Source organism: Oncorhynchus kisutch, linkage group LG11 (assembly GCF_002021735.2).
Source record: "Oncorhynchus kisutch isolate 150728-3 linkage group LG11, Okis_V2, whole genome shotgun sequence".
NCBI lineage: Eukaryota > Metazoa > Chordata > Actinopteri > Salmoniformes > Salmonidae > Oncorhynchus > Oncorhynchus kisutch.
In genome coordinates, this window is record NC_034184.2 from 45,020,726 (window position 1) to 45,035,734 (window position 15,009).

At 40.2% G+C, this 15,009-nt stretch overlaps 1 protein-coding gene across 2 annotated transcripts in view; it reads left to right on the top strand.

Annotated features, from left to right (window-relative positions):
• Positions 1–9,032, top strand: part of LOC109899621 (opsin-VA) — a 32,218-nt gene extending 23,186 nt beyond the window's left edge. For both annotated transcript variants that reach the window (XM_020495029.2, XM_020495028.2), the window contains one exon: positions 3,263–9,032. In XM_020495029.2, coding sequence (XP_020350618.1) covers positions 3,263–3,499 — 237 coding nt within the window. In that variant the 3' untranslated portion in view covers positions 3,500–9,032. The remainder of the gene's footprint in view (positions 1–3,262) is intronic.
• The last annotated feature ends 5,977 nt before the right edge of the window (positions 9,033–15,009 follow it).

Sequence of the window (15,009 nt, forward strand, 5' to 3'; positions counted from 1 at the left end):
CCAGATGATGTAAATTCCTGCTTCCCACTTGGTTACTAAACCCACCGCTAACCACCACTGTAGAGCTGTATAATTGGAGGCACAAGACCGAGACCTACACTTTAACATATAGTTGAGCGTTGTACAATGTATAGTTTGTGTTTAAATCGATAAAAACGCAAATAATAAATAATACAAAAATAAGGGTATGGTTAGGGTACAGTATTGCTCCCTGGGTACAAAAAGATTAAGGGCTCTATTCAATCAGATCTGCTTTAGTCGACATCCGCATAGTGGTTGTTTTGGCTGTGTGTCAGAGGTGAAACTGCATTAGAGCTGTCAAATCCACAAGTGCTGCTGGCATTATGTTGTTACAGTGGTCTATGGTAGAGGTACATTTTTGTCACTTACTAAGAACATTATGGCTTTGTCATTTTTGTGGTTCCCTTTAAGGGCAAATTGTAACTTTTCTAAAAGCATAATTTTGTACCTTCTGGACAATATGTAAGAAAGGTACTGAGGTATGAACTGGGGTACAATTATGTACCTATAACTAAATGTACAAAGGATTACCTTACAGGGTACCACCTCAATGACAAACGGTTGTACCTCCTTTAAGAACAAATCTAAGTCTGTAGTGTAGTGTACTTCCCGATCTTTTAGCAAAGATGCAAATGTATCTACATGTATTTGGAATAGATTTTATGTGACGTTGAATATATACAGTACCAGTCAAATGTTTGGACACCTACATTCTCATTCAAGGATTCTACATTGTAAAATAATAGTGAAGACATCAAAACTATGAAATAACACATATGGAATCATGTATTAACATTATTTTCTCCAAAAAAGTGTTAAACAAATCAAAATATATTTTAGACTTGAGATTCTTCAAAGTAGCCACCTTTTGCCTTGATGACAACTTTGCACACTCTTGGTATTCTCTCAACCAGCTTGTGGTATACAGAAGAAAGCCCTATTTGGTAAAAGACCAAGTCGATATTATGTCATGAACAGCTCAAATAAGCAAAGACAAATGACAGTCCATCAGTACTTTAAGACATGAAGGTAGTCAATCTGGAACATTTCAAGAACTTTAAAAGTTTCATCAAGTGCAGTCGTAAAAGCCATCAAGCGCTATGATGAAACTGGCTCTCATGAGGACCACCACAGGAAAGGAAGACCCAGAGTTTCCTCTGCTGCAGAGGACAAGTTCATTAGAGTTAACTGCACCTCAGATTGCAGCCCAAATAAATGCTGCACAGAGTTCAAGTAACAGACACATCTCAACATCAACTGTTCAGAGACTGCATGAATCAGGACGTCCTGGTCAAATTGATGCAAAGAAACTACTACTAAAGGACACCAATAAGAAGAAGAGACTTGCTTGGACCATGATACACGAGTAATGGACATTCGAATGGTGGAAATCTGTCCTTGGGTCTGATGAGTTCAAATTTGAGAGGTTTGGTTCCAACCGCTGTGTCTTTGTGAGGCGCAGAGTAGGTGAACGGATGATCTCCACATGTGTGGTTCCCAGGTGTGATGGTGTGCGGGTGCTTTGCTGGTGACACGGTCGGTGATTTGTATATAATTCAAGGCACACTTAACCAGTATGGCTACCACAGCATTCTGCAGCGATATGCCATCTGGTTTGCGCTTAGTGGGACTATCGTTTTGAGATGGTTTGTGATGAGTTGGACTGCAGAGTGAAGGAAAAGCAGCCAACAAGTGCTCAGCATATGTGGGAACTCCTTTAAAACTGTTGGAAAAGCATTCCAGGTGAAGCTGGTTGAGAGAATGCTAAGAGTGTGCAAAGCTGTCAAGTCAAAGTGTGGCTGCTTTGAAGAAACTCAAACAAAATATATTTTGATTTGTTTTAACACTTTTTGGGGTATTTTTTTATTTTGGATACATGATTCCATATGTGTTATTTCATAGTTAATGTCTTCACTATTATTCCACAATGTAGAAAATAGTAAAGAAAGAAAGATAAACTCTTGAATGAGTAGGTTTGTCCAAACCTTTGACTAACTGGTACTGTGTATGTATATGTATATTTTTTGATGGGACCAAATAATCATTCAGAGTTTTTTTTTTTTCTTTTTTTTTCTCTCACACTTTTAGACGAAATTGGCTATGAAGCTTGTGTTCTTTTATCTAGGACCGCATTGACAGGCTTTGATTGATTTTTTTATTTTTGTCCTTCAGTCGTGGGATGGTGGCAGTACTTAAACCTTTTAAACAAATAGCAAAAATCTAATCTAATCAAATGAAATTTTATTTTATTTGTCAAATGCGCCGAGTACAACAGGTGTATTCACCTTACAGTGAAATGCTTACTTACAAGCCATTAACCAACAATGCTTTAAGAAGTTTTATGACAAAAATAAAAACAAGTGTTAAGTAAAAAAATTGAAAATAAAAGTTACAAATAATTAAACACAGTAAAATAACAAGCGAGGCTATATACAGGGGGTACCGGTATAGGGTCAATGTGCGGGGGAACCGGTTAGTCGAGGTAATTGAGGTAACATGTACATGTAGGTACAGTTATAGTGACTATGCATAGATTATAAACCGAGAGTAACAGCAGAGTAAAATAGGGGTCTGGGTAGCCCTTTGATTAGCTGTTCCTGGGGTCTTATGGCTTGGAGGTAGAAGCTGTTAAACCTTTTGGACCTGGACTTGGTGCTCCGGTACCGCTTACCGTGCGGTAGCAGAGAGAACGGTGTATGACTAGGGTGGCTGGAGTCTTTGACCATTTTTAGGGCCTTCCTCTGACACCGCCTGGTATAGAGGTCCTGGATGGCCCCAGTAATATACTGGGCCGTACGCACTACTCTTTATAGTGCCTTGCGGTCGGAGGTTGAGCAGTTGCCATACCAGGCAGTGATGCAACCAGTCCGGATACTCTAGATGGTGCAACAGTCTCCTGAGTGGAGCTATGGCAGTGTTGCAGTTACGTGCTGGGCATCTCTTGATAAGTATGATAAATATATCCTACCTGCACAGCCAGGTAACATTGTCTGCCGCGTATCTACTTCTTTTTAAGAGGAGCTAAAGTATCCTGACAGTTCAGATATCCACTTATTGCCTGGCAGTGTGATATCACCTGGGTCCTGTTCAGAAGGCACCAAACAGAAGACTACACATTAAGAAACAAAGAATGTGCTTTTTGAGTAGGTGAAACGTTTATTTCATTGCCAATGCCTTCACTGCCTGTCTTGTATTTTCTTTTTCGGTTGGCTGTTCTAATGCCCTTTGACCTTTTTTCCAGTTCAGGAAGTGCCTGATTCAGCTCTTTACCGGCAAGCCTGCGCCAGAGAACATGAATGCAACGTCGGAGCGACTGGGAATGACGGGGGAGAGCTGCACGGGGGGCGAGATGTCAGCCATAGCAGCACGCATCCCGGTCTGCGGCAACACCCAGCCTAAGAATGAGGAGGCATCTCCCAGCAAGTGCAGCTCCTTCGTCCAGCTGCCAATCCCAGAGAACAAAGTCTGCCCCATGTAGACCAACAGAAGACTATCCCACCCCTGAACTCTCCTCCAGTCCTCACTGCCTTTTCATCCTTCCATTGCTATGCAGATGTGTCTTCTCTTACCCACCAACTTCTTGTGGTATGTGTTAGTTTAAAGATGCCAGGTGTAACCACAAGGGTTCCCTGGTTGACTTGTTATGTATTAGTAGACATGGAGGGAAACCGTAGCACAAAAGAGGGACATAATGCTTTCATGTATGGCAAGCAGCCAGATCACCCTGACTGCATTTATCTGCTGAAAGTCATCTGAGGCTAAGCAGGGTCAGGCCTGGTTGATCTCTGGGGTAGGAGACCAGATGCTGTTGGAAATTGTGTTAGAGTGCCAGTAGGGGGCATTCTTCCCTCCTCAATACCTTAGTCCATCCTTTCTGTGGACAAAGGATTCCCTTATCCCTCATACCACCAATATATTTCACAGACATGGATTACCAACTGGGGTAATTTTGACCCCAAGAAGAAACTATTGGAAAAAGCAACAATCATAGCAAAATATCAAATTAATTATTATCAAAACATCATTAGATATGTAAATAAAATAAATACTTATTTTCACAAAATTACAGGTCATTTGCATATTCTAGAAAACAAGAATATACATTTCACAATAATGTGCAGCTCTTTTCCAAAATACAATCCACAAGTACTATTAAGCCAATTTACCATCATTTGATTGTGTTATCATTTCGTTTTTAGAATGTTGATGTAAATATACATTTAGTCTTATTTGGTAAAAATGACTGGCATTTTAAAGGGGCAGTACACCAACATTTGAAATATACTTAATTTTAAAAAGTGATTAATCCATTGAACCTGTGAGACAATGACCAACAATATGGCTTCGTTTTCTTTATTTTCTTACCCCAAAGCCAGCATGAGCATCGTTGCTAGTGAAACAATGGCAGTGGTAGGGCCTATGGCTGTAGGCTTCAGAAAGCATGCCCAAATCTTCAGTCACTTCAAACCAAATGTTATAGCAACCCAAATACCATAACAAGTTGCACATCTAGAATATTGGAATTCATGTATTTATATAACACTTCCCGTAGAATTACTATTTTTCGAAGAATACACAGCAATACAACACTATATGTAAATTTAGAGGGTAGCTGGTTTCTGTATTACAGTTCTACCAAGTATTCATACTGACATACTTTTAATGAGCTGTTTTGACTGCAACTAAGCATATACAGTGGGGCAAAAAAGTATTTAGTCAGCCACCAATTGTGCAAATTCTCCCACTTAAAAAGATGAGAGAGGCCTGTAATGTTCATCATAGGTACACTTCAACTATGACAGACAAAATGAGAAGAAAGAAAATCCAGAAAATCACATTGTAGGATTTTTTATGAATTTATTTGCAAATTATGGTGGAAAATAAGTATTTGGTCAATAAGAAATCAACTGTGGGAGCAAATGGGAGCAATTATTAGGAAATGGAAGACATACAAGACCACTGATAATCTCCCTCAATCTGGGGCTCCACGCAAGATCTCACCCCATGGGGTCAAAATGATGACAAGAACGGTGAGCAAAAATCCCAGAACCACACGGGGGGACCTAGTGAATGACCTGCAGAGAGCTGGGAACAAAGTAACAAAGCCAGTAACACACTACGCCGCCAGGGACTCAAATCCTGCAGTGCCAGACGTGTCCCCCTGCTTAAGCCAGTACATGTCCAGGCCCGTCTGAAGTTTGCTAGAGAGCATTTGGATGATCCAGAAGAAGATTGAGAGACCTTTCTTTCCTCTGTCACGTCCGCATTAGTGGATCATATTAGGCTAACATTGTGCAATAATTGGGGACATGTATATATATCATTATGGGACGCGGACTATATGTACCAGGTTAAACCTGGAGCCTGGTTCACGGCGACTGGACCATTGTCATACAGTTCCATGATTAGTGAGGATTAGGGTAGATTTATAGGACTATTGTTCAAACCTCATTATACACTTTTTTCCACCTTCCAATATTTCATGGATTGAACTTTGCAGGATGAATCAAACCCCTCCATTTTTGATTCGTCAATATATTTAGTGCGTAAAGGCTCTCCAAACCATTTTTTTTTTAAATGAATCATACACATTTTTCTAACCCAAATATGTGCCGAAATAATCTACAAGATCAGAGTATTTTTAAATCTACCAGTTGGTGCTGAAACGGAGACAAATATGCATATATGTAGATGGAGTTTCTTTCATTGATATCTATATTCTGAACCAGTTTTCTCTATGTGTTCTAGTGAGTCTGCCGAAAAAATTATAATTAAAGGTACCCCCTATTTAAAGGGATGACTTAAGATAAATGTACTGAAACCCTATTGAATCAGAACTCCATGAATAAATCTGTTAGCCAGCAAGTGGGACTGTGTTCAGAGGTTGAATTAAATGTATTCAGCATGCGGAAGTGAACCACGCCTGCAAAGTCCATTACGCACCTGCATAAGGTAAGTCTGAAAACGAACTCCTGAGAAGTGCGTAGGAAAGGTGTACATTGACAAAGTCATGAAACATTTGAAAAACGGAATAAACCACATTCGGACTATGATCCAAAATATGCCTCTGGGGTTCAAAAGGACCCCAGTCGGTAGGATGAGGGTTAAACCAAGGTCCTGATTCTGTCTTCCATGACCTCTATCTTTTCAAACAGCTCTAGTACTAAAAGTAAATGATCATAATTTTCTACATTTCACAGTATTAACCCAACCTTAGTGTGGAAATAAGTATTAAACACAGAAAAATCACACTTTTGACTTCACCGGGGCTTTAAACCCTTCATTACATCATTACTTATCATTATGACAAGGACATGTTTGTTGACAGTGATTAAATAGGAGCAATTCAATAAGCTAGAAGTTACGGTTGTAAATAGACAATTTACTTGTTTGATTCCATCCCCCTTTACTTGAGTTGTGAGTTGTTTGTGTTCTGGTAGGCCTATTGTCATTAACTACCTAACAATTGTAACTACCTAACAGTCCCGTATACACTCAGCTTGTACAACTGATGTACTCTCGGTTGTGCCAAATGCATTGTACATCAGTTGTACAACTTGAGTGTGTACTGGGCCTGTGACTCGTCTGTTGAATCTCGCTCTAATCCAGACGAGCCAGACTCATCTTTAGCTCTTTTCCCCTTTGAAGCCCCTGCGATGGCAACTGCTGAGAGATTGTTTTTCTATGCTGTTTCACTACCTTTTTTTTGTTCTCTTATTGAGCAGAATCGATGGGAAAGCTTTCATTCCAAACAAAGACAGTCAATGAGACTTGGTACAGTTGACCCCATGCTGGCTCTGCTGGGAAATAGAGGGACTGTATATTTATCATGATTCCACAAAGAATACTTTCTTCACTCTATTACTGTACATTGTCGAGAAATACTGTATATGGGCACTGTGACTGGGTCCAGTAAATCCAAGTTTCTCGGCTTATCATTAGCGTAGATAACTGCTGTAGCAATGTGCACAAAACCATTGTACAATGAGGATCACATCACAAAGCATGGGCCTACAGTCAGCAATAGTGTATTTCAGATGTTTTTGAACTTGTGTTCATTTCTCTTTAACTAAATCCTGTACACATGACAGCGTCTCTTGTTTACCATTCTGTGCTGCACCATCCTTGAATGTAACAATTAAATGATGCCTGACAAGCCAGAGTTTGGAGGATGTATTGGCGACAAACCGTGCTAATATATCCTCAACACCGGCTTTGAGGACATTATCACTTTAATACAGGTTACCAACATATTCCAAAAATTGACATATTTTCATTAACGTTATTTTGATTAATTTATTCATACTATTTCATCCTTCCACAAGATATAGTCCCAACATAAATCTAGGTCTCCTACCCAAGCCGGCTGGTCATTCGCTCTATCGGTTCTGTTGCCAGAGACATGACCCACTCGTTCAGTCTTTTTGTTCTGTAAATATGGACGTTCGTTCTAAATGTTAATTCGTTCTAAATGTTCCATTGCTATAATGGCTGTTAACGTTTGTATCCCTTGATTTCTAGCTAGCCAGCTACGGAATAACAGCCAGAATAACAGCAAAGTAGATGCATTATTGTAAGCCGTTTTCTTAGTGACATTTATTTGGCTACATCCAAAACAATGAGCTAATGAGGTGCAATTTTGCCTCGCATAGAACTTGTGCTCCCTTGTCAGGACCCTGAAGCCTCAGAGGTCCTCAACTGGCATCCTGGAGTCGCCTCTTCACTGCTGACGTTGAGACTGTTGTTTTGCGGGTACTATTTAATGAAGCTGCCAGTTGAGGACTTGTGTGGCGTCTGTTTCTCAAACTAGACACTAATGTACTTGTCCTCTTGCTCAGTTGTGCACCTGGGCCTCCCACTCCTCTTTATATTCTGGTTAGAGCCAGTTTGCTCTGTTCTGTGACGGGAGTAGTGCACAGCGTTATACGAGATCTTCAGTTTCTTGGCAATTTCTCGCATGGAATAGCCTTCATTGCTCAGAACAAGAATAGACTGACGAGTTTCAGATGAAAGGTCTTTGTTTCTGGCCATTTTGAACCTGTAACCGAACCCACAAATGCCGACGCTCCAGATACTCAGCTAGTCTAAAGAAGGCCAGTTTTATTGCTTCTTTATCCAGAACAAGAGTTTTCAGCTGGGCTAACATAATTGCAAAGGGGTTTTCTAATGACCAATTAGCCTTTTAAAATGATAAACTTGGATTAACTAACACAACGTGCCATTAGAACACAGGGGTGATGGTTGCTGATAATGGGCCTCTGTTTACCTATGTAGATATTCCATAAAGAATCTGACGTTTCTAGCTACAATAGTCATTTACAACATTAACAATGTCTACACTGTATTTCTGATCAATTTGATGTTTTTTTAATGGTGAAAAAAAAGTGACCCCAAACTATTGAACAGTAGTGTATGTTGACCATAAGATGCTTAAAGGCACAATCTGTAAGATTTCCTGCTGTTCATACTCATTGATTATTGAGATATATAACTTATGCACTGTCAAATCTTATGTAATACTACATTGTTCATGTTTTTGTTGTCATTGAGTCTTTGTACACAAACAGTGTATAGCTTCAAAATATGTTTACAACTACCATATCAATCTCATGGACTACAGCATTTGCATCTACAGCTCCATCTCAGTGGAGGCTGCTGAGGAGAACGGCTCATAATAATTGCCGGAATTGAGCAAATGGAATGGCATCACAAACACCTGGAAACCATGTGTTTTGATACTGTATATTTGATACCATTCCACTTATTCTGCCCCAGTCATTACCACGAGCCCATTCTCCCCAATTAGAATTATGTCACTCTTGCCCTGACTATCATGCTCCTGCAACAGTGTGTGTTGTATTGTACTTACCATGGCATGTTGAGAGTTGTTCTGCTGTTTTTAATGCAACTATTTTGTCTTCAGTTATTTACAAGATTTCAAGGTCATGGACGCTAGTTATTAGAAAAAAACATGTCTGTATTGGATTAAAATATATTTTTTAAAAGCAATGATTGGTTGTGTTGCTGTCTAGATTTATGAATCATGAATCAAGAACAGAAACAACTCAACAAGCACCATCCTTTGTAAGATAACATATACCATAGTACATACACAGACAATAACAAGGAAAACATTTACAATTGTGCTTATGGTGTACAACATTTCTTCCAAAGTCTAGAGTCTGCAAACTTAAACTTGTTTGGGATAGGGGGCAGCATTTTCACTTTTGGATGAATAGCGTGCCCACAGTGAACTGCCTCCTACTCAGTCCCAGATGCTAATATATGCATATTATTAGTAGTATTGGATAGAAAACACGCTGATGTTTCTAAAACTGTCTGAATGATGTCTGTGAGTATAACAGAACTCATATGGCAGGCAAAAACCTGAAAAAATCCAAACAGGAAGTGGGAAATCTGAGGTTTGTAGTTTTTGAACTCACCCCTATCGAATACACAGTGGGATATGGATTATTTTTCACTTCCTAAGGCTTCCACTAGATGTCAACCGTCTTTAGAACGTGGTTTCAGGCTGCTCATGTGAAGGGGGGCCGGATGGGAGATGTTTTACTAAGGGGTCTGCCTACAGCCTCGTTCTCAGTCACGTGCTTTCACTTGAGAGGTTGCTCTCGTTCTGGTGCAATTCTACAGACAATGGAATTCTCTGGTTGGAACATTATTGAACTTTTATGATAAAAACATCCTGAAGATTGATTCTATACTTAGTTTGACAAGTTTCTTCGACCTGTAATATAACTTTTTGAACGTTTAGTCCGAAAGGACCAGATCGCGCTTTTGGATTGTTCACCAACCTCCCTAACAAAATAAGCTATTGGACATAAATAGACATTATTGAACAAAACAAGCATTTATTGTGGAACTGCGATTCCTGGGAGTGCATTCTGATGATCATCAAAGGTAAGTGAATATTTATAATGCTTTTTATGAATAATGTTAACTACCCAACATGGCGGATATTTCTCTGGCTGGTTTGGGCTCTGAGCGCGGTTCTCAGATGATGCTTTTTCCGTAAAGTTTTTTTTAAATCTGACACAGCGGTTGCATTATTAAGGAGAAGTGTATCTAAAGTTTCATGTATAATAGCTGTATTTTCCATCAACATTTATTATGAGTATTTCTGTGAATTCATGTGGCTCTCTGCAATATCACGGCATGTTTTGGAACGACTGAATCTAACACGCCAATGTAAAATAAGATTTTTTTTATATAAATATGAACTTTACCGAACAAAACATGTGTTGTGTGACATGTGTGACATGAAGTCCTATGAGTGTCCTATGAGTGTCATCTGATGAAGATCATCGGTTAGTGATTAATTTTATCTCTATTTGTGCTTTTTGTGACTCCTCTCTTTGGCTGGAAAAATGGCTGGGTTTTTCTTTGAGTTGGTGGTGACCTAACATAATCGTTTGTGGAGCTTTCGCTGTAAAGCATTTTTTAAATCAGACACGATGGCTGGATTAACGAGAATTGTATCTTTAAAATGGTGCCTAATACTTGTATGTTTGAGAAATTAGATTTATGAGATTTCTGTTGATTTGTATTCTATTGGCTGTTGGCGAGGGGTTCCGCTCAGTCCTAGACAGGTTAATCCTGTCTCTATTCTATTCTATTCTTATTGCATACACTTTCAAAAGAAAATGTCCTTTGTTGTGCGTGTTGATATGTGTGAGTACATTTCTCCATGCATGTCGTCTCTGTGAGCCGATCCCATCTCCATTAACCCGGGTTACATTGAACTAGCTATTATGGACAATATGGGATCACGCATGGTCCCATTACCTCCTTCATTATGACGATATTACAGAGCGTGTCCCCTATGCCACATTGCATTTATGCTTTAACTTGACACTTTGGACAAATTGCTGTGGATTAAAGTGGCCTGAATAGCCATCAGGGACACCTGGGTCACACTAGACCTTGATGAATTAGATTCACTGAAAGGGTAGAGAGAGAGAGGGAGACCGCGAGAGAGACAACCCTCCCCTCTCCCCCCCTCCACTCCTGCAACATATCTCCCTCTTTCCCTCTCGGCTCTCACTTCTCTCAAGTTACTGTGAACCAGAGGGGAGGGGAGCCAGACTGCCATGGTCAACGTCACTTTCAATCTCTGGCAAAAAGTGATCTTCACTGACGAGTCGCAGTTTTGTCTCACCAGGGGTGATGGTCGGATTTACGTTTATGAGCGTTACACCGAGGCCTGTACTCTGGAGCGGGATCAACTTGGAGGTGGAGGTGGAGGGTCCATCATGGTCTGGGGTGTTGTGTCACAGCATCATCAGACTGAGCTTGTTGTCATTGCAGGCAAACTCAACACTGTGCGTTACTAGGGAAAACATCCTCCTCCCTCATGTGGTACCCTTCCTGCGGGCTCATCCTGGCATGACCCTCCAGCATGACAATGCCAACAGCCATACTGCTTGTTCTGTGTGTGATTTCCTGCAAGACAGGAATGTCAGTATTCTGCCATGGCCAGCGAAGAGCCCGGATCTCAATCCCATTGAGCACGTCTGGGAACTGTTGGATCGGAGGGTGAGGGCTAGGGCCATTCCCCCCAGAAATGTCCGGGAACTTGCAGGTGCCTTGGTGGAAGAGTTGGGTAACATCTCACAGCAAGAACTTGCAAATCTGGTGCAGTCCATGAAGAGATGCACTGCAGTACTTAATGCAGCTGGTGGTCACACCAGATACTGACTGTTACTTTTGATTTTGACCCCCGTTTGTTCAGGGACACATTATTTTATTTCTGTTAGTCACATGTCGGTGGAACTTGTTAAGTGTAAGTCTCAGTTGTTGAATCTTGTTATGTTCATACAAATATTTACACATGTTAAGTTTGCTGAAAATGAACGCAGGTGACCGTGAGAGAACGTTTATTTTTTTGCTGAGTTTAGTTGTAATGGTAAACAAGGAATGATAATGATTCAACATCCTTTCCTAATCTGTCTAGAACTCTTACTCATTTTACAATGGGGCAAGTCATAAAAAATTAAATGCAATTGCATTGTAGTATAATTAAGTCCTTCCTTATTTCTCTCCACCACCCCCACCCTGTTCTCCACCCTTTACAATGCCCAAGGTAAGCTTATCCCCACCTCCCATCTTTACCCCCCCCCCCCTCCCCAAACCAAGCTTATGAAAACCTCCCTCCTTGCCCTCCCTTACTCATCCAGGCCAAGTTCCTCCCAACCTTTGTCTTCACTTCACCGCCTCCCTTTCTCTCAAACAAATTCACATCTACTTACTCATCCATTCTCCTTCATTCACACTCAACTTATACCCTAAGCCTCCGTAAACCCATTCACTCCTGCCTTCCTACATATATTCATAATCACTCTCCCATTCATATGTACAGACACATACCCACACATAGACCCACTCACACCCTCTCGCCTACACACACATCCATATGACAATTATTGACTTTTATATTGTCTTTTCAGTGTCCATGTATCTCATTGGCATTGGCTAATTCTATCGCTACTTCCTAGTGAAGGACAGTTACTTGGGGGACAATAGAGTCTAGATTGTATTGGGGGTAGAGGGAAGGAATATTGTCTCAGTTTATGATAAACTGGCCTTGGGCATCACTGTATGTAGCCTAGTGTGCTTATCTGTTTTTCCGCTTCTGGCTCTGCTTGGGGTACTGGGCTCTCTTTCACCTGGAAAGGTCTCTTGCGGCCTGTTCAGGGCTTCATCAGCGCTTGTGAACTCCATTCTCTGTGTTCCCTTCCATACCCACAGTACTGCCGGGAATCAGAGTTGAGACACTCTTTCCTTTTTTAGTAGGTCTTTGTAGGTAGAAGGTGCTTTTTTGTAAAAGGGGTTAATTGGTCATCAAAAAGAAAGCAGGACCAAGGCACTCTTCATATGATTAATTAAAATGCTTTTATTTGTATGGCATGTTTAATGGAACCAAAATGTTAAAAATCCTACGTGTTTCGGCTGCATGGCCTTCATCAGGGAGTACACAGATACGGTGTTTATATGGTGGCGGCACTATATTATATTATATTATATATGGGGAAGACAACAATCTCAGCTCTGTAGATTTTGTTGCGAAGCGACATAATAAATAGATAACTTATTCTGGTATTGCACCTATGTAGCTTGAATCTGGTCACAGGTTCAGGAATGGTTAAAAAATCACAACGTGCACTTAAAATTAACCTTACAAATAGCAGTGTTGGGCGATCTGTGGATAATATAGGATTGGAAAGATTCAAAAATGTTGTAAAACATCACAGCACAATTGAAAAATATATGGCACATGAAACCAAACAAGGGTGGTCCATGGTGATCGGTGGGATGGGTTGAGAGTGGCTGAGGGTTGGGATTAAAGAGTTTGTTTGGTAATGTATTGTTGTTATATATAAAAGTACCATGTATGTAAAATGTATACGTCAAATGTGTATGTAAAATGTATGCATACAGTGCCTTGCGAAAGTATTCGGCCCCCTTGAACTTTGCGACCTTTTGCCACATTTCAGGCTTCAAACATAAAGTTATAAAACTGTATTTTTTTGTGAAGAATCAACAACAAGTGGGACACAATCATGAAGTGGAACGACATTTATTGGATATTTCAAACTTTTTTAACAAATCAAAAACGGAAAAATTGGGAGTGCAAAATTATTGGGGAAAAAATTCAGTCTCTCGATGTGCAAAACTGATAGAGACATACCCCAAGCGACTTACAGCTGTAATCGCAGCAAAAGGTGGCGCTACAAAGTATTAACTTAAGGGGGCTGAATAATTTTGCACGCCCAATTTGTCAGTTTTTGATTTGTTAAAAAAGTTTGAAATATCCAATAAATGTCGTTCCACTTCATGATTGTGTCCCACTTGTTGATTCTTCACAAAAAAATACAGTTTTATATCTTTATGTTTGAAGCCTGAAATGTGGCAAAAGGTCACAAAGTTCAAGGGGGCCGAATACTTTCGCAAGGCACTGTATGTATCAAAAAAGCTGTAAAAAAAAAAATGAAGATATTTGTCCTCCGAAGAGGGGTGGTGGTGGAGGGGTTAAAAATAAAAAAAGAAGAAATACTTGGCTAGAACAGAAACCCAGGGACTCTTTCAAATGCAACCAGTGCAATTATTGCAGAAATATTGCACAGAAAAAGTGTTTTGTTGACACAGCTTCTAACACAGAGTATCAAGTCAAGCATTTCATTAACTGTAAAACCAATCATGTCGTCTACAGATTGGAATGTCCACAGTGCAAGGTATTTTACATTGGACAGGCAAAGAGATGCCTTTAGGACAGTTTAGCGAACACAAGTATGCAATATGGGCAGGCAATGAAGACGACCCCATGACAAGGAACTACAAGTCCTTACATCATGCCATCCCTGAATCCCTAAAAGATATGGGTCTCGACCATGTCCAGCCTCAATTAGAAAAGGGGACCGCCTTAAACAGCTAAACCAAAGGGAAAGTTTTGGAATTACCAAACTACAGGCCACTAAGTACCCTGGTTTAAATGAAGATATGGTTTTCTCACCATTCCTGTGGGGTCTTAGTGGTTCCTTTGCTGTCATCTAGTGGACATATTGCCCTCTGCTATTTTTTGGACTACTGTGGTTCATGTCTGCTTCCATAATACACTAGACTACTCTCGCCATTTTGGCCACTCCTATTCAAGGCTAAAACGACTTTGTATTTTCTAATACTTCTAATAGTTCTAACTTTAATATGCATTTTGAAAACATACTTTTGTAAATATAGTGTATGTGGACACCCCTTCATAATAGTGGATTTGGTTATTTCAGCAACACCAGTTGCTGAGAACACAGCCATGCAATCTCCATAGACAAACACTGACAGTAAAACGGCCTTACTGATGAGCTCAGTGACTTTCAACGTGGCACCGTCATAGGATGTCACCTTTCCAACAAGTCACTTCTGCCCTGTTAGAGCTTCCTCGGCCAACTGTAAGTGCTGTTATTGTGAAGTGGAAATGTT